At 37.3% G+C, this 20,407-nt stretch overlaps 1 protein-coding gene across 1 annotated transcript in view; it reads right to left on the reverse strand.

Annotated features, from left to right (window-relative positions):
- Positions 1-20,407, reverse strand: part of USH2A (usherin) — a 905,205-nt gene that overhangs the window by 709,468 nt on the left and 175,330 nt on the right. The window contains exon 13 of the mRNA XM_065936753.1: positions 7,746-7,929. Within this exon, the coding sequence (XP_065792825.1) occupies positions 7,746-7,929 (184 nt within the window). The remainder of the gene's footprint in view (positions 1-7,745; positions 7,930-20,407) is intronic.

Genomic DNA, 20,407 nt, shown 5'->3' on the forward strand with positions numbered 1-20,407 from the left:
GAAGGTCACAGGAATGAAATTTTCGCTTAATATGAACAAGATTTCTATCCTTCTCAGACTACAGTTGTTTGAAATAAACAAGAGCTGTGTCATGAGACAATAAACTCTTTTTAGTCCCATGTTTTCAGCAGAAGCTGAATGACAGATTAGTCTTAAAGGTGACTTGTGTAGAGAAATGTATAGGGTATTGTTTAACCAAAGTTATTTTTAAGCTTCTTTCCAAGTCGGCAGAGATGATTCCATGAGACTTAGCAAGATTAAATAACTTGCTCAGGGTGACAGTGACTCTGGTTACAGAATCAGAAATTTTTATCTAAGAGAACTATACTAAATATTTTAAGCTTTGTGGCCAAATGACCTCTGATGTAACCCAGTTCTGCTTTACTTGTGTGAAAGCAGTCATGGAGAGTATGTGAAGGTTAAATATTACTGTGTTCCAACAAAATTTGATTTCCATAAACAGGTGACAGGCCAAATCTAGTCCACAGGCCACAGTTCTCTATCTCTGGTATAGTGGATTGAATTATGACCCCCAACAAAGTCAAAAGTCCTAATGTCCAAACTTGTGGGTATGATAGCTTACTTGGCACAAGGAACTTGGCAGATTTGAGATGAAAAGATGACCCTGGATTATCAGAAGATGTCCAACATAATCACAAGAAGGAAGGCAAGAATTTGAGCACCAGAGAAAGGATGTAAGAACGTAAGTGGAGACCAGAGAAGACAGAGTGGTGAAGAATGGATCCACAAGCTAAGAAATGTGGGTGGCCTCTTCCTTGGAAAAGCAAGGAAGAGGATCTTTTCCTGCTGTCCAAAATAAACTTAGGCTTGTTGATACCTTGATTTTGGCCCAGTGAAACTAACTTGGAACTCCTGACTTCCATAACTGGAATCTAATGAATTCACATTGTTTTACACCACTACATTTTCGGTAAATAATTATCATAACAGTAATAGGAAATGAGCCTGGGTAGGGGAGATCCCCTGGAGGGAGAAATGTCAAACCACCCCAATATTCTTGCCTGGGAAGTCCCAGGGATGGAGGAGTCTGTGAGCCCACAGGGTCACAAAGGGTCAGGCACAACTGAACAACTGAGTGCACAGAACGTAAACAGGATGTGAAGATACCTGGTCTAGTAGAAAAGCTATAATTGGAACCTAAATACCTCGTTGCCCATTACTGAACTTCTCCTATAATATCACACTGAATGAATGCTACCGATTTATAGAAACTGACATCTCTTAGGGAGCCATGCAAAATCTGCATTAAAGGAGAATACATCATTTATTGATCATCGTGGATTGCAAAAATGATCACAATTCTTCACCTCTCTTTTTATGCAGGTCTTTTGCAACTAACTGTACAATTCCTTCCATCAAAAAGTAGAATCTAAAAAAAGTAGAGTTTATTTCTCTTCTCCTAAATATGTGTTGGCCTGTGACTTGCTTTGACTAATAGACTAAGGCAAAAGTAACTCTGTGGCAGTTCCAAGAAGAGGTATCAAGTGTCCTATCACCCTTCTGTTTTCTTTCTGGGAATTCATCCACCAGTTTGTAAGTCAGCCCTGGCTAGATGGCTGGATGCTTACAGGCATGTGGTCCTTTTACCCTGTCACTCTAGATAACAGCTAGCTGTCCACCAAAGAGTCACTGAGGACCATGAATCTGTGAGGTATGTTTCCCAACGTTCCAGTATGATACCCCGAAAGGAAATAACTGAACAAGAAAGCAATCTGCTTCCATTTGAAGTCATTGATCTTGTTCTCAAAGAAAAGACCAGTTAAGATGCCCTGGAAATACGCATATGATAAGAAGACCAGACCAAATCTATGACTTAGTGTTGAAGTGGAGAACTTTTGTAGCCAAACCAAAAGTAATCTGGTCACAGAAGAATTTTACTTGATGTTTTAGAAGTCTAAGCCTTTTGATTCCCTGGCTACCCTAGATCTCAGTTCTCTCCCATCTGAGAGGAATCACAGTTCATTGTGTTTCGGTTGGTCAGCAAGAGACAAAGTAGTGATACTTTTAGTTCTTTAGGTTTAAAAACAAAAAAAGATGACATACAAAGAATACATACAGACAAAAGAGGTTATTAGGAAGAAACCTGAGGGGACTGGAGGTGTAGATGAAAATGGTGATGCCCAGATAACTGGAGTCATCTTGTGGGAGAGGACCCATAGTCACAGGTCAACTTGATGACAGGGTCTCAACTACCCACTGAGACAAACTGAATGTGGCCCTTTTTTGTTTCACTTTTGGTTTAGAAAAATATGATATGGTTTTTCATTTTGCTTTATTGATCTTTCATTGGGCAGGTTTTTTTGCTTCATTGTTTTCCATACTAATTAAATCATGTTTGCTTTATGCGTCAAAGGTAAATGGAGTGATCTCTGCACTTGGATCAGCTTTCTAAAATATATGCCCCCCTTCTGGGAGAGGGAACTTCTGAAGAATGCACTACTTGGATGAAGACAGGCAAGTGATCTTCCAGGTTGTTACTGTGTGTTTGGGGCATTGGTGTCATTGTTGCCATAGTTTAGGTTAAGGGCCTGTTTTATTTATTGTTGCCCTTGGGAGTATTAAAAAAATTGTACAAAATAAGCCCAGAGAAAAATATAGCAAACATAGTCATGCACAACAAACAGCAGAGTAGGGTAAGATAACAGTATATGAGTGGATTTCATGGAGGGGTTAAATAAACACATGGAAAAAACAGATGAGAAAGTCAATTTATTTTCAAAATCAATGAAGAGATACAGTGATACTTGTATCTTCTCCTTAACAATAAACTACTTATAATCTTTGCAGACCTTTGGAAATTAATGAAAAAAATTTATACCTTTAAGTACCTAACACAGTGTCTGACTCAAAGTACATTCAAATGATTTTAGATGATTATTTTTTAAAAACTTTAACATCAGGTCACAATAGTTATTCCTCTGTTTTATGTGTCTGTATATATTTAGACAATGAGTGTTTCCCTCAGGAAACAAAAATTCCTAATACTAGATGGAATCCCATATGTTTTAGACATCTTCATACACATTTTCAAAATAGCCAGTGTTACTTTGTACACACACACACACACATGCATGCACACACACAAGAACAACCAGAAGTCAACAAAGAGATTTCAATATCATTCAGGAAAGGAATGGAAAACATAAAAATAATAAAATCCATTTTTTTCTTCTCAATGATGAGCAAAAATATAAACTCAAGCAATTTTCACAGTCATATTTGGAAACATCTTTCTCTATGACCTTCTGTGCTAGAGGATTTCTTCTTTAACAATCATCAATGTTAAAATAAAACATGACAGTAGAATTCATCAGTGGAATAGAAGGGTCAACTCTAGACAGGGGTATTCTATGTGACTGATTTAACAAGGGACATATCCTGCTGATCTCCTTGGGCCCTGTGTGGTCAAGGGAGGCTTTACTCTTTCTGTTTATTTCAGAGAAGCTACATTATCCACAGTGGCTCTTGCTTTTAATAGTTCTTTCCAGCAGCAGCCTATGCTTAGTATCAGAGTCAACCCTGCCTAACCTGAGAGCATCCTGAGCCCCATTCATACATAGGTAGTGTGGACTTGAATAGTTTCTTTAAGATTTATATCCCTTTCCCTAAGATGATAATGGCAAGAGACTTTAAAAAAAATTGGTGGAGGTGATTAGAGTAATGCAAATGAGCACTTTCTTGGTGTTGGCTACATTAGGAATGGGATGGATGAGGGGCATGCAAATTTAAAATTCAGAGAGACAACTGGCCATACGCCTAGAGCCCATTGTAAAGATCTGGAGAGATGATAATATATTTGAGAGTCATGTACATGCATGCAGTGATTGAAATCATAGATGTTGATATGTAAGTTGAAGGGTCAGATTAAAGAGGACTAGTTAGTAACAGAAATATAAAACAATTCAGAGAAGCAGAATCTTGGGAGCCAAAAGAGATTATTTTTTTTTTAAAAAGAAGAAATATTATTGGCTCATTGGAAAACCATGAGTCATAAGAAGCAATTATAAATTAATTTTCTTTCATCTTTCATTGAACTTATAAATATATTGCAAGAGGCTAATTCCCTTATCACCATCTGAAGATGGAATGAATCAACTGTACAGCTTTTCTGGTCTTTCTTGGGTAATATAAAGTTCTACAGTTATTTTAAGTTGCAAACTATGGGTTCAACAACAGTAACCATACTGGAGGCATCAGACATTGTGATTTCAGAAAACACTACAAAGTTATCATAATCAAAATGGTATGGTCCTGGCATTAAAAGCAGACATATAGACTAATGGGATAGAATAGACAACCCAGAAACAAACCCACACATGTCAGTCAACTGATTTTCAAAAAGAGTATCAGGAATACAAAATGAGGAAAGGGTGTTCTCTCCAACCAGTGATGCTGGCAAAACTGAATATTCACATGTAGAAGAATGAAACTGGACCTTTAAAATGACCATATATAAAAATCAACTCAAAATGGGTTAAAAACATAAAGATAATATCACAAACTAAAACTACTAGATGAAAACAGGGGAAAAGCTTCTTAACATGGGTCTGGGCAATAATTTTGTGGCTATCACACCAATGCTTGGGCAAAAAAGCAACAAGAGATGAACCAAAAATCTTTTACACAGCAAATGAAATTGCCAACAGAGTGAAAAGACAACCTACAGAATATGAGAAAATATTTGTGAACCATCTACCTGATAAGTGGTTAATGTTAAAAATTTATAAGAAACTCATACAACTCAATAGGAAAAAAAATCCTCTAATTTTCAAAAATTGAGCAAAGGATATTTATAGATATTTCTCCAAAGAAGACACACAGGGGGCCAACAGATACATTAAAAGCTGCGTAACATAACTAATCATCAGGGAAATGCAAATCAAAACCACAATGAAATATCACTTCACATTTCTTAGAACGGCTATTATCAAAAACACAAAAGCTAGGTTTTGGTGGGGATGTGAAGAAAAGGGAACCCCTTACACTATTGGTGGGAATGTAAGTTGGTACAGCCACTATGAAAAACAGTATGAAAGGTCCTTAGAAAACTAAAAATAGGACTATCCTATGATTCTAGCAATCTCAATTCTGGGAGTATATCCAAAGGAAATAAAATCAGGATCTTGAAGAGCTATCTGTACCTCCAAGTCCACTTCAGCATTATTCACAATAGCCAAGATAGGGAATGAACAGATAAAGAAGATATTGGGTATGTGTATGTATATGTGTTTGTGTGCACTTCCTTACTTCACCCAATATAAGTCATCTAATATGTAAAAGGGATGATAGAGGATGGGATGACTGGATGGCATCACCGACTCAATGGACATGGGTGTGGGTAAACTCCAGGAGTTGGTGATGGACAGGGAGGCCTGGCATGCTGCGGTTCATGGGGTCGCAAAGAGTCGGACATGACTGAGAGACTGAACTGAGCTGAATATGTAAAAATATACAATTGCATTTATACAAACTTGTCATAAGTCTTTTTGCTTTGAACACTCAGTTAATCTGAATCCTTTACTCTATGACCATCATGACAATCATAAAACCCACAATTATAAAATCTACCCAACAATTTTCAAATGTTGGCTCTATCTCCTAGACTCCAACCTGCAACTATATCTTTTCTTTTAATGATTTCTGTCTGCTTTCCTGATTTTAACCTCAGCACCTTCTAATAATGTAGCTGTTGTTGTGATGATGATGATGTATTTTATACCTATTTTTCTGGTTCTATTTCTCATTAACTTAGGTTAACATTTCAAGCCAGCTTTTAACCCATGGAGTCTAATTCCAGTGTTAGCCAGTCCTACTGAAGAGTGGCAGGTGATAGAGCACTATCTGTAAGTGATTCTTGGTCCTGGATAAGATTGGGGTGGGGAATGGGATGGGTAGATAAATGAGCAGGAAGTAGAATGGAGTAAAGTCAGACTGAATTTTAAAACATTGAAGGGCATAGGAAGCAGTGTAATGAAGGGAATGAGATTTCACTTAAAGAAAGTTATGTGAAAAAGCCAAGATAATTATACATCTCTTGATCATTAAGTAGGGGTTTGGTGACAACACTAGCAGAAATAACAGGGAGATCAGTAGACGGAAAATAGGTAAGAGACTGGCATAAAATGCCACAGATAGGCATGAGTAGTCCAAGGACGACAGCTGACAGGGAAGATGTTTTTCTCTTGGTAATAAAGTGCTGTCAGAAAGACTATGGAAAAGATGGGAATTCTAAAGACAGAGGTGGCCAGGGGTGAAATTAACTGATCCCAGAGTTCCAACTGGGGAATTTGTGAGATGGCCATTCAACAAAAATTATGTACTGGGGTAATAGGTGTAATCACTGGCCCTGATTTTACTATTAAGATTCTAGTTACACTTTTTATTTAACATTTACTGTACCATGTGTTTTATACACTCACTCAGAGAGATTTAGGATTTGTAGAGAAGAGTAGTAATGCTCTCAGACTAACCAAGATGATATTCCATTGGTAACGAACAGAAGTCAAACAGCATGTATTGAAACACAAGATATATAAGAACTTAAAAGTGTTTTAATAAATATCTTATGGAATAAGTTAAAGTTTTTTTTAATTAAATTGAATTTTAGTAGAAAGACAAATGAAATAGTTTGAGGTTTTTTTTTAATAATTTACCCTATCACCCTGTCCACAGTCTAATTGAAGTGTTAATGAGGAGTGTAACAGTCAAAAGGCAGGTAGCAAGAGGATAATAAAGTAAAAAAAAAAAAAAATCTCCAATCCTTGAATAATTAGCATTCATATTTTTAAACACACACATATTGAGAAATAGATTTGACTGGTATATGCAGACACAACATTAGTTTCTTGGGGATAGGAATGTCAGAGAATTCATGGATATAGTCCCAGTACCGGAAAAATTTATAATCTGACCAGACCCAAAAACACAGACATGGAACTGGCATTCCAGCACACCTTCAAAAATACAGCAATGAAAACATCTGCATGAAAGCAAACGCTCACAGATATACAGGAAGTAAGAAGGAGAACATTAAAGACAGTGTAACTTTGAAAAGTGGCTAATTTACTTTCACAAGTTACTCTACACACTGGGGAAAAAATCTTATCACTGAATTCAAAGATGTTTCTCATCTGAGAGTCTTTAAATCTAAATTAGAAAGGCAAAAGGAACATAAAAGAATGCTGTAATAAATTCAGGGTCCACACAGAACAAAGTATACACACACACATGCTACCTATCCTAACTTGTGTGTGTGTGTATGTGCATGTGTATTTCCTGCTATGGATATTTCTTTACCTTCCTTCACATCCAAATTTTGAGTTCTTTGCAGAAAAAGTATTTTATCTTATTAAATATCCCCAGGCCCTAACACTGGGCACATTTATCAATGCATAACAACCTATACACTCAATCTCTAGGAAATCTGGAAAGATAACTCTGCATGTTCAGTTGCTCAGTTCTATCTGACTCTTTGGGATCTCATGGATTGTATGTAGCCCACCAGACTCCTCTATCCATGGAATTTTCCAGGCAAGAATACTGGAGTGGGAAGCCATTCCCTTCATCAGGGGATCTTGCCAACCCAGGAATGAAGAATACATTAGCAAACTAAAGAGGATAAAAAATATTGCTTCTTACAAAATATGCGGCCAAAAAATTTCTGTTAGTAATTGCAAATACAATTTAGTAAAAATATCTGATTATTAATTCTTATAAACACTTACCTTCCAGTTAGAGAATCAAATCCAAAGTAAAGATCTTTACAATAGTCACAACTTTGCCCAGCAATGGAAGCATCTTGGCAAACACACTGACCAGTCAAGCTATTACAGATGTGATTAACTGCACCAGTGGTGTGGCATGAACATGGCAGGCAGCCAGTGGCATTGCCTGGAGAAATATAAAAGCCTGGAAATAAAGAAATGAAAAGTTTTTATTATATTTTCTATCCAGTTTTTTCTTAAAAAAAATAATGTTTTGATTACACTGAAAAACTGAACACTCTACCACAACACTATCGAATTTCCTGTACAAATGTGGTTATAGCTGTTCTTTACCAGTATGTTAACTATGACCAAAGAAAGGCTGAGTAAATAATTGACATTGTACTTGGGTGTATTCCTGGCACCTACAATTCAGTGCCTGTGAAACCTACTTCATAATCTTTCCACTAAAGACTGGTCCCTCCTCTGATTGTCTCCATTTCAGCAAATAGCACCACCATCTATTATTCAGTTGCTTCAGCTAGAACTCCGAGACATCTTTGGTAGGATAGCCAGATCAAACACAGGATACTAAGCTAAATTTGAATTTCCAACAAACAACAATTATTTTAATATAAATATGTCCCATGTGATATTTCCTTATATTCAAAAATACTGTCTGAAATTCAAATTTATCTGAGGATCCTGCATTTTAGGGCTGCCCTGATAGCTCAGTTGGTAAAGAATCCGCCTGCAATGCAGGAGACCCTGGTTTGATCATGGGTCAGGAAGATCCTCTGGAGAAGGGAAAGGCTACCCATTCCAGTATTATGGCCCGGAGAATTCCATGGAGTCTATAGTCCATGGGGTTGCAAAGAGTTGGACACAACTGAGTGACTTTCACTTTCACTTTCCTGCTTTTTGCTAAAACTGGCAACCCTCGAGTCTTTCACTTCTCTCGGCCCCTACACCTAGCTAATAACTAAGTCCTAGGAATATTGTCTTCTAAGAATTGTAAGACCTCTACTCTCCACCCCCACCCACACCTCCCTAGTTAAACTCACTACCTACTTTTTCATTGTTAATGCTATTTACCAGAAAAAGACTTTGATGCTGGGAAGGACTGAAGGCAAAAGGAGAAGTGGGTGGCAAAGGATGAGATAGTTAGCATCACTGATTCAATGGACATGAACCTGAGCAGACTTCGGGAGATGGTGAAGGACAGGGGAGCCTGGCATGCTGCAGCCCATGGGGTTGCAGAGTCAGATACAGCTTAGTGACTGAACACCACCCAAAGCTATGCTAAAACTTTATATTAATTATCAAATTTAGTCCTCAGAGCAATGCTCATAATGTGGCATTATGTCCATTATATAAATTAGAAAACTGAAGGTTAGAAAGATTAACAAACTTTCCTAAACCAATAGAGTTGACAAATAGCAGATTCAAACCCAGGCACATCAACTACAGAGACTCTCAGCTACTAGCCCCCCTCTCCTGCCTGCCCCAGTCATGCTCTTGGTTCCTGAAAGCCTCTGCATGGGCAATTCTGTCTTCTGAAATGACTCGGACCCATCTTTTCTGCTTAGCTCACACTATGCATAACAGGTCTCGTGAATTCTTCCAGCAACCTGCTCTAGGTTAGTTTAGATGTGCCCATGTATTTCACAGTGTCCTATTTCCCATAGAGTGCTGATGAAAAGTATAATTAAACTCATTTCCACAAAATTTTAACCTCTGTGAAGGTAGGAACCACATATAACTAATTCATGATTATCTCCCCAGCATCCAGTACAGTGATAGTCACAAAGTAGGTTACTCAAGTATTGGAATTCACAAAACAGCACTGAATGATTACTCATGCGTTGTTCCCCACAAATACTATATTTGAAAAAAGCAAAACAGAATTTAATTATAAAATCCATATTTTTCTTATAGAAAAAGAGAAAAATATGATTCAAAAATATTTTCCAGTTACTTAAAACTTCTTGGACATAGAAGGAGGAAATGGACAGCTATAAAATTAGGAATACATTGGACATTTGGATGATGGAGCAGGCATATGAGGGAGAAATGGTTCTTGGTGTTGCCTGATGTATGTGTTTGTGCATGCACCTGTATATGTACATATATATGCATATACACAAAAATATGCACACAAGTGTGTGCATAATAAAATATTTTGTTGGAACAATAAATAAAGTTCTGGCAAATGAAAACAAAATCGCACAGTTGTCACAATCACAAACTTAGGTATATAAAAATCTTAGTGATATTGAGAGAAAAAGACCATGAGTACAGAGAGACTCACTCTGTGTTATCTATCATTTAGGGAAAAAACAGAAAGTAAATTGGAACACTGTAAAATTCATTTGAAGCGCTAGTTGAAAACAAGCCATTCTTTCATATGCATTAACAATTCATTTTTTTCTTCTCTTAGACCCTGCATACTCTCTTTAAAAGTTTTAGGAAGAGTAAAATAGGGAAGGAAGAAGCTCAAAATCTGTGTCATTCAATTGGAAAGAACCAAGTCTATTATTTTTAATAGTGATTTACAACAAGATTATGCTTCTTTGCATCTGTTGACAGAAAATTGCTTTATATATGTTTCCAGAAATAGACTATAGCCATAGCAATTACTATATATTCTCCTACCTGATTCATTGTGTAATCAAAATCACAAATATAGAAGGCTTCTATTTTGAACTCAAGACCATTGTAGGTGAATTATATGTTTTTTCTTTTTGAGGTGGCTTAGTCGGTGAAGAATCCACCTGCAATGCCGGAGATGTGGGTTTGATCTCTAGGTCAGGTAAATCCCCTCGAAAAAGGCATGCCAACCCACTTCAGTATTCCTGCCTGGAGAATTTCATGGACAGAGAGGAACTTGGCCGGCTACAGTCCATAGGGTTGCATAGAGTTGGACACTACTGAAGTGACTGAGCATGCACAAAAGTATTTAAGTCCTTAAGATTCATGATGATGGCATCATGCAGGTCCTAATAGCTCTCCAATTCGGATAAATGATCCATTAAAACAGATAGTTAGGAATAGAGTCAATTTAGACTTATTGCAGTACATTCAAGCCACAGAGAATTCTAGAAAAATTAGGAATGATTTTTATAAGAAATGATTTGTTAGATGAATGTAAAGAGCAGCAGGGTAGATTTTGGTGCAGAAGATTGGTTTGCCCAAGTTTTAGAGAATAAAGAACACGGAAAAAGCAGAGGCATAAGCAGAGAAGGACAGGAGAGATATTAAAGAGCCCAGGGAGACTGCAAACTAGACAGCGGGGCTTCAAAGAAAGCCTGTGTTGGAATTTGTCTTGGGGTTAATTCCCTTCCTCCTCTCAGCAGCATGATTATAAAGGTTAATCCCACCAGTATTTTAGTTGTCCTATTTTTAAACAGTTCTAATTAGGATGACTCAGGTACCTTCCTGCTCAATGCTTACCTCTTGCCTTACCTAAATGTACCTAATTCTGGACCATTACTGCTCCTTTTATGACTCCTAACTATAGAAAACATTCTACCTCCCCTCCTACTTAAACTTCAACTCTGAAGTGCAGCTTAAAGATAACTGACCTTAATTTCTTTTGTTTTTTTCTAATCCAATACATTCCTGATCTCCCACCATCAGCTCTTCTTCATGTTCCCCATCTGCATGTCTGCATCCTTTTAACTGATCTTTTAGAAATTTCTTTCCAAAGGTGATTTTGTACCACGTTCTAAAACATAGTCATTAGGACGAAAGTATTAACCTTCCATTACTCAGGGCTAAGAGTTCACACATAGAGAACACACAGGAGCCCACTAAAGTTTCCTCTTTTCCTCAGTTTTCTTTTGCCAACTCCTGGTCCCAGATAACATAAGTCTCAGGTGGGAAACAATGTGTTATATGGCTAAGGCAAAAAGTCGTTTGTATCATAAAAGAGTATTGCTTACCCAGGCTTACAGTATCCTTAGAGTTCAAAGTTATTAGCCAGGCAGTTGGCATGCTATCCTGTAGTGGCTATTTGCACAGCACAGTACCTGTCCTAGGCATAAAAGAAGAGCCCATTTCCTAGCAATGTCCCTCCTGAGGACCATGAACAACTAGGCTTTGCTGAAGTCTGGAAATGGGAGAGAGAAAATAAGTTTAACCTCTAGGCCTTCTGCAGAAAAGGAGGGCAGAACGGAGGCTAAGCACTAATTATGAGCCATTTAGAAGATACAATTCTCACCTTAAACCAGAGAATGGACACTATATTAAGAGAAGAGTCTAGGGAGGAATGTGTGACTCATCTACCCCAGGCAACAAGACTATAGGAGAAAAGATTTTTCAAATCAATCGCTTCAAAATGTAGTGGAGAAGATGATGCTAATTTTCAAATTAAAATAATAACAATTTTCCTCCATTTAGCGGTTTTGTTTGAAAATAATGCTAAAATTATCACAAATAGAAGGGGGAAAAGTGGAAGCAGTGATAGATTTTATTTTCTAAGGCTTCAGAATCACTGGGGATGGTGACTGCAGCCATGAAATTAAAAGATGCTTGCTCCTTGGAAGGAAAGCTATGACAAACCTAGACAGAGTATTAAAAAGCAGAGATGCTACTTTGCCAACAAGGGTCTGCATAGGCTACAGTTTTTCCATAGTCATGTATGGATGTAAAAGTTGGACCATAAAGAAGGCTGAGCGCTGTGGAATAGATGCTTTCAAACTGTGGTGTTTGAGAAGACTCTTGAGAGTCCCTTGGACTCTTTTTTTTTTTTTTTTAATTCTCCTGACAGTTTTTTAACCCTCTTGTTTCTAGTTCAGTTTGTAGACAGGTTGAGTCACAGTGCATGGGATGTGTTGGTAAGTTTTTAATAGGTGAAGAAATATAAGATTCTGGGCTACCACCAATGGAGTTAGTGTTTCATTTTGCAGTACGGTGTTTATTGATGCATTTTGAATATATGCATGCAAAAAGGCTATGTAGAAAGTAGATGTTCAATAGGTGCTGAACAGAATGCCTATTTAACTTAGCAGTGAGCAAAAATAGCAGTCTGCCATCAAGCTTATGGCTATAGAAAAATACAGGTGCAGTAAAGGTAAAATAAGATGTAACAATGGGATAAACCACATTGCAGTAGATGGGGAAGCTTACCTCTTCTGAGTGGTCTGTGTAAGTGCTTTTTGATCAGAACTGAGATCTGAAGGATAATTTATAACTGAAGTTGATAATGAAGGCAGTTTCTAGTTTTAAGATCTCAAGTATATATTAGGTGATTTCTTCTTTGTCAAAATATCTAACAGTAATCATAATTTTTCTTCATCTTCCATAAAATTGCATGGGCTCTACTTTCCAATGCTTTTTGATAACATAATCAAGCCTAAATATTCTTTGGAAGGACAGAGGCTGAAGCTCCAATACTTTGCCCACCTGATGCAAAGAACGAACTCATTGTAAAAGACCTGGATGCTGGCAAAGATTGAAGGCAGAAGAAGAAGGGGACTGCAGAGGATGAGAGGGTTAGATAGCATCACTGACTCAATGGACATGAATTTGAGCAAATTCCAGGAGATAGTGAAGGACAGGGGAGCCTGACTTGCTGCAGTCCACGGGGTCACAAGGAGTCAGACATGACTTAGTGACTGAACAACAAAATGCTAAAACTATTGTTCACACATTTGACCAAATGTTAACAAATACATACATAAATATTATTATTAATCTCAAGCTACTATTTCTCTTTAAGCATTTGAAAAACTAATTTTCCATTAGATATATATTTAATTGAAGCTGAAGCTCCAATATTTTGGCCACCTGATGTGAAGAACTGACTCATTGGAAAAGACCCAGAAGCTGGGAAAGGTTGAAAGCAGGAGGAGAAGGGAATGACAGAGGATGAGATGGTTGGACAGCATGGTCATGAGTTTGATCAAGCTCCAGGAATTAGTGATGTACAGAGAAGCCTGGTGTGCTGCAGTCCATGGGATCACGAAAAGTTGGACACAACTGAGCAACTGAACTGACTGATATATTTAAATTCCCTGCTCCTATTGCTTCTTCCTGGACTGTTACCCCTACTTGAATACTTTGCCAAGTTCTATTTTTTTTAATTTTATTTATTTTAAAAATTCAGCTCAGGAAACACAACTAAGATCTTTAGATCTCCCTTTCCTTCAAGAATTAATCAGTCCCTTCATTTTACTACTTCTATATCTTTTGCATTTCTAATATCACATTTATCACAAATGTGTTATATTTACATGAATCAGTTTCCCCTACTAAACTGTAATGCTTTAATATGTTTATGGTTATATATCTTATAGCAGCAGAGGCCCTGGTGTACAGTAATTTATTCAATAGATGTTAATTGAAAAATGGATATGTGAAGTAATTGGACATATGGCTGAGAGGATTAAAGGGAGGATATGTTACTCTCTACAATATCATTTGATCTCTTTAATAATGAAAAGAAGATGGTAAACATAAATCTGTAAATCATGAGAGTGACTGGTTGGAAGAGGTCGGATATCAGGGAAAATAGCAGGAAATGTGTATGAATAAGCATGATAAATTGATCAATTAAAACTGTAATCCTTACCATATCAAGGAATGGAACAGAGTTTCAGAAAGAAAATATCACCCCCAAAATATGTCTCCAGTTATTACAACAAAGAGTGTATAATATTATGTTCCAATAAGGGAAATTATACTATAGGACTTCGTTTTATAAAAAACCTGGTTTTCATACTTATGTGAGTATCCATGAGAAACTTTCATATGTTTATTCTCTAAGAATTAAATCCAGTAACATAAAAGACTATAAAGGCATCTCTGATTAAGTCTGAGAGATTACAGAGCACAAATATATGTGCATATTCACAATCCACAGCACAGCAAAATTTTGTTTTCTTTGCTCTCACTTTTCTCAGTCACAATATTTATCAGATGTTTGTTCCAAAGTGCCCTGTACCATGGTAACCATCCCAAACATTCCCTCAGCTTAGTCCATAAAGTATTCCCAATTCTAGACTCTTCAGTCAGCTCTTCATTATCTGATCACCTCCCACAACTCCACACAATTTTAATTTTGTGACTTGCTCAGATTGAGCAAAAGAAATGAAATACCCTACCTGAAGCGGTAGCAGGAATCATGGACTGACATGAGTTTGAGGGTGGGGAGAGGTTACAAACACTTGTAAGAGTATGTATTTCAACCCACCCTCAAATATTTGTTAAGTGAATGTTTATGACAAATAATGAGCTATTTGGGAAAAAGTTTTACTCTTTCAGAGTGCAGAATATGAGGTCAGATGGACTTGGAATTGTAAATGACTTTTCCACTTAATGATATTTCACTTCCCCTAACAAAACAATACTAGTCCTTCCATCATAGAAATAGTGTGAATATTAAATGGAATTTTTTAGATAACACTCAATTCCAGGGTCTGACAAACGTATACATTCAGCAAATATTATCCATTCCATCATTACAATTTTTACTAGGCAGTTTTCAATGAAAGTGAGGTTTTCCTAAAATTTAAATAATGACCTATCAAAATCCTTTTTTGTCCCCACCCAGATGTGGGTAGGATTGTGGTCCATATTTCCTCTGACAATATTCTTTCCTGGTGGTTTATTAAGGAAAAGGCTCTTATTCTGTGGTCTTTCTGCGAAAAACATGTTAATCAGGAGAAGCCATCTCACCAAACACAGGGACATGTGTCATAATCAGATTTCAACTTAGAGGCACTGATTTTTAATGGAGTATCAGCCATCTAATTCCAATTCCATTGGTGGGGTCTTGCACGCAATTCTGGTTTATGAGCTCATTTCTTAACAAATATGATATGCCTCTTAATGAAAGAAGATACTTTGCTTTACTTTCTAATGGTCTGTTTGAGTTATAAAAGCAAACCCAAAGTAAATACCAGAGGGAAGCATGAGGAATTGTCCTATTAACACAAAACGTGTCATGTGAAGCTGTTTTCATTATAAATTAGCCTTTATGTTATTCCAAAGCTGCAGAGTCCTCAATAAACCCTCTCTGCCTCTAGTTCTCAAGGACAAGGGTGGGTCACTGGCTGGGAATGCCTTGACATCGTTCCCTGCTTTTCTCGGCCTGGCCTCTGATTAAGTGCCTGCTGCCGAATGTTATGAGGTCATCCAGTGCTGAAAAAACGAACCAGGAAAACATATTCAGCACTCTATTTATGAGAGTGGGTATGTGTACATTCATATATGTACACACACTCCAAATAATTTTAAATTAAAGCATTTTTAAAATACTTAATGGAGGTTAAGCAGCATTTTTAACCTCTGTTCAAGTTATTGAATGGCATATTAAAACCAATGTGGCTCTAATGTACCTTCTAATGTGCACTGCTGCTTTAACAAATTGCCTATAAATTTTCGTTGAATTAAGCCTATTCCTTGTACATTCCTAGTGAGGTTAGGTTAATAATACATGAGGTTCCATTATATGGACCTTCCTTAACAATGTTTTTTAAGAAAGTAAGACAAGAGTCTATGTGTACTGGTCTAGGATGCTCACTAACATTTACAATCACAGATAGAAAAGGCGGGCTGGATCCTTGGGCTACCGGTTCACCCCTCTATGCCACACTGCTCCCTCCACGCCCGGAGGCTCACGTGCACACATCAGCTCAGTTGTCCCCCCCATAGAATATGATCTAGATTTCTCAGATGTCTTTAAAGAAGTAGACAGAAAGTTTCTGATCACAGCAGTACATTTTAATGTGCCCACTACAGGGCTGACAACTGTGAGGCATCTGTTTATAATGAAGATACTTCAGGCTCTGGGTTTCCATTTTCAATGTAAATTTCATGGGAAGAGATGATAAAACCCAGAAAACAAAATTCAGAGTAGTTTCTGAAGCTAGAAGAATATACAACAGAAAAAAAAAAGAGGTCCACAAACACACTTTGATTTTTCCATAGGCTACACATAAGTGTACAAACTATCTTGCGTTGTCCAAAAAACGCATTAACTCCTTAAGCCACCATTTTCTTTCTTCCCTTGCAAGGTAGAATGCCATATTCTCCCTATGTGTAGCTAAAGAAGCACTCCCTGGTTTGCAATAATCTCATACTCATAAGAGCAGAGCATTGAGGTAGTTTTTCAATGCAGTTACTCACTATTTCAGGAACTATATATGGACCCCCCCCACTATGAAGGTGTGTTCCAAGCCCGGGTATAGGACACTGAACAATCTGTGGAAAGCAGTGAGACTTGTAGGCTGGAGAGGAATAAACTGTCTTCTGGAAACGAGTTCATGGGCATCACAAATCAGGGGGCCATTAGAGTCCATCAACTCTGCTGCTGCCTTACAATCATGGAAAGCTAGTGCCTGGTGGGGTGACACGATCTGACTGAAGCTTGAACAGCATCACTTTGGCTGTATGTTGGGGGGTGACTGGAGAAGGATAAAGGGGAGAAAGGGGGACTTCAGGCAGCTACTAGGATAGTCCAGGAGGAAAATGACCAAGGCGTGGACGCAGATGGATAATTGAGTGTGATAAGAAGTGGTAAAATACTGAATCTATCCAAAGGTGTAACTAATAAGACTGATTTTGATAGAAGAGATAAGAGTTGTAGGAAAACCACCAAGGATGGCTGCAAGGATTTGATCTGAAAAGATTACAACCCAAAAAATACTGTGGTTAACATTGTCAGTTAAGCATGGTTGACTGAACCATTTTCCTTCTTAAGTCCAAAAAATTAAATAAAAGGAAATAAAAAAAGAACAGAAGAGGAAATGGCAGTCAAGGACAGATATCTACAAGTAAAAGCCAAGCACCTGAGGTAGACAAGACAATAATCAGCTAACTGACACAAGTTTGCATAACTCTGGGGGAAAAAAAATGAAATTGAGGACGTCAGAGAATTCTGAAGGCAGGTGTGACTTTCCCCAAACAGAAGGTTCTCCCTCTAACGTTGCAAGAGAAGACAGTGAGTTTTCTCTTTAGAAGTTAAACCAGAGAGGGTTTATACTCAGCAGGTACAGGGATGAGGTGCTACATTGAACACGGGGATGATATGAACTGGTGTCTGTGATGGTTAATTTTATGGTCCACTTGGAGAGATTTGATGTCCAGTTGTTCAGCCAAACACTGGTCTAGATGTCTCTATGAAGGTGTTTTATAGATTTTCCCAGAACATAAGAACATTAATCTACAGAAAAAAGGCCTCAATGAATTCCCCCAAAAATTATTTAACAAAAAGCATCTCATCATGAAATTTTCTGAAATGAAGGATATAGAAATAGTAAAACTTCTGTTTAAAAAAAGAGAGAAATAAGAAAGAAGCAAGAATCAGGTTGGTACTGCTAGAAGATAATGGTGAAATAGATTTCTTGAGTGAAAATGATTCTATATAATGGTAAATTTTCAAATAGCTCCGAGTATAGAATACAGATAATTTCAGATGTTCAAAATTCTTTTAAAAAATAAATAAACCATTTTTCTTCCTGTACTCTTACTCAGAAGCTACTGAAGTATTTATTCTACCAAATAAACAAATAAACCAAGAAAAAAAGAAAACATCGGCTTCAGGATGCCAGGTATCCAATATAGGAGACATGTGAAGGAAATCTTCAGTAAACTGCAAAACTACTAGGGTAGAGCTGTGCAACAGAACTACAGGTAGATAGGCTGAACTCAAAACAATAGGTCAGGAGTTCAGATCCTCCCATGGAATGATATATTCAGTGGGGAAAAAATACACAAACACATATACACACACCTACATCTTCTATTACTTCTGTTTCTCTGGAGAACCCTACATCATACAGATGCTCTTGTTAAAACTCCTGATTATTTCTCATTGCAAATAACAAACCACTTACTGAGTGCACACAATATACAATACATTACTATTACGGCTTCCCTGGTGGCTCAGATGGTAAAGAATTCACCTGCAGTGCAGAAGACCTGGATTTGATCCCTGCGTTGGGAAGATCCCCTGGTGGAGGGCATGGCAACCCACTCCAATATTCTTGCCTGGTGGGCTACAGTCCATGGGGTCACAAAGAGTCGGACACGACTGAGTGACTAGGCACACACAGCATGATATTATGGCTATGTAAGTTGAATAATATAACCTTTACTCTCAAGATGTTGAACTCGAACAAGGGAAATAAGGCAACTGTATAAGTAAATAAACTACAAGGTTACTTTAAATATGATAATGATTTTCATTAATAGTGATGATCGTCATTCTGTATCCTCCTTAAAAGGGAGGGCAGTTTGCCATATACCTTTGCAGAAGAGTTTTGTGACATCTCTACTTAGGCAAATAGTTTAAGAAACTATTCTCCTAAAAAACAACACTATACCAGATAAATCCCCCAAAGAAAGTGGTCAGGAGACCATGAGGATTGAGCATGATTTTCCAATACTGCAATTTAATTTTTATCAACATTTACATACAGTTTTTTAAATCAAATAGAATTTAAAGACTCACAATGTAAAGTGGCATCTTGCTTCTCCATCCTTCTCCCAGAAATTTCCCTGCCTCCAGTAACCACCTTCAACTCCTATAGCTGTTTCTTCTGACTTTCATTTCTCTGTTTCTGAGTAACATACATATACTGTTACATCTCAACTTCTAACATTTATACTACTGTCTTTCCACTTTAGAAAATGAATATTTAGCTCTTTATACCTCCTCCTCAATAATCCCATTAGTTGTTTAAATCAGTATTCACAGATTATTTTATTATGACTGTATAAATCTATTTCACAGTTATATCCTATAATATGATTGATTATACTTCTTTTCTTGAAAAATCTGCCTCTGCTTAATTTTCTAGGAATCTCTTAGACATGTCTAGGCACTAAAACTCTCCAACAGAACTTTATCCAAGGAATCTATCAGTTTCTTTTTTTCTACTGAATGTATTAGTCCACAGGAGGATCTGAAGCCCTGACCCTCCTGCTGTGATTTGAGTCCATTGATCTCTAGTTCTATTGCATAGCTATATTCTAGGTCAGAATGAAACACTAAATAAACTTTAACAATGGATAACAACTCAAAAGCATATTACATTTGCTCTATTAACTTTTGCTGGCTTACTTACAAAGAAGGATATATAAATCATGGCTATTTGTGCAGAAATGGATTACATTATTTCCAGAACTGAAGTATTAACAAATAGTGAAAAAGAAAAAAAAAAAAAACTTAGAATATGAAAAAATGATTGCACATTTGGAAGGATAAATCTGAAGCTGCAAGTCATAATATGCTGTAGCTGTCAGGTAGGTTATCTGCTCAACTCTCAATTATCTTTCTGTTTCCTGGGATACTTACCACCTTGCTCCTACCTGAAGCAGTGATTCCTAGAAGCCATGCTTATTTTAGGTGATCCTGACATTGGTCACAGTGAACTGCCACAGACATGGCCACCCTAACAAAACTGAGTCAATTAGAATCTCCCTCCTGAAATTGTAACCAAGAAGCAGCTAATGTCTCTTTGTATAGCTGGAATTAGAACTGTAAGCAAACTGGGGGGACAGCAGTGACATACAATCCCACAGAGAGGGTAAGAGAATCAAAAGGTGCCCATCTGCAGAAAGAGACAGAGGGTGGGAATAAATGAATGAATGAATGAATCTATATCAATGGGAGTTTTCTAGTTTTTAAGTCCTGACTGCATTTGCTCCATATGAGGTTTCATGGAACATTCAGT

The sequence above is a fragment of the Muntiacus reevesi genome, chromosome 5 (genome assembly GCF_963930625.1).
Source record: "Muntiacus reevesi chromosome 5, mMunRee1.1, whole genome shotgun sequence".
Classification (NCBI taxonomy): Eukaryota; Metazoa; Chordata; class Mammalia; order Artiodactyla; family Cervidae; genus Muntiacus; species Muntiacus reevesi.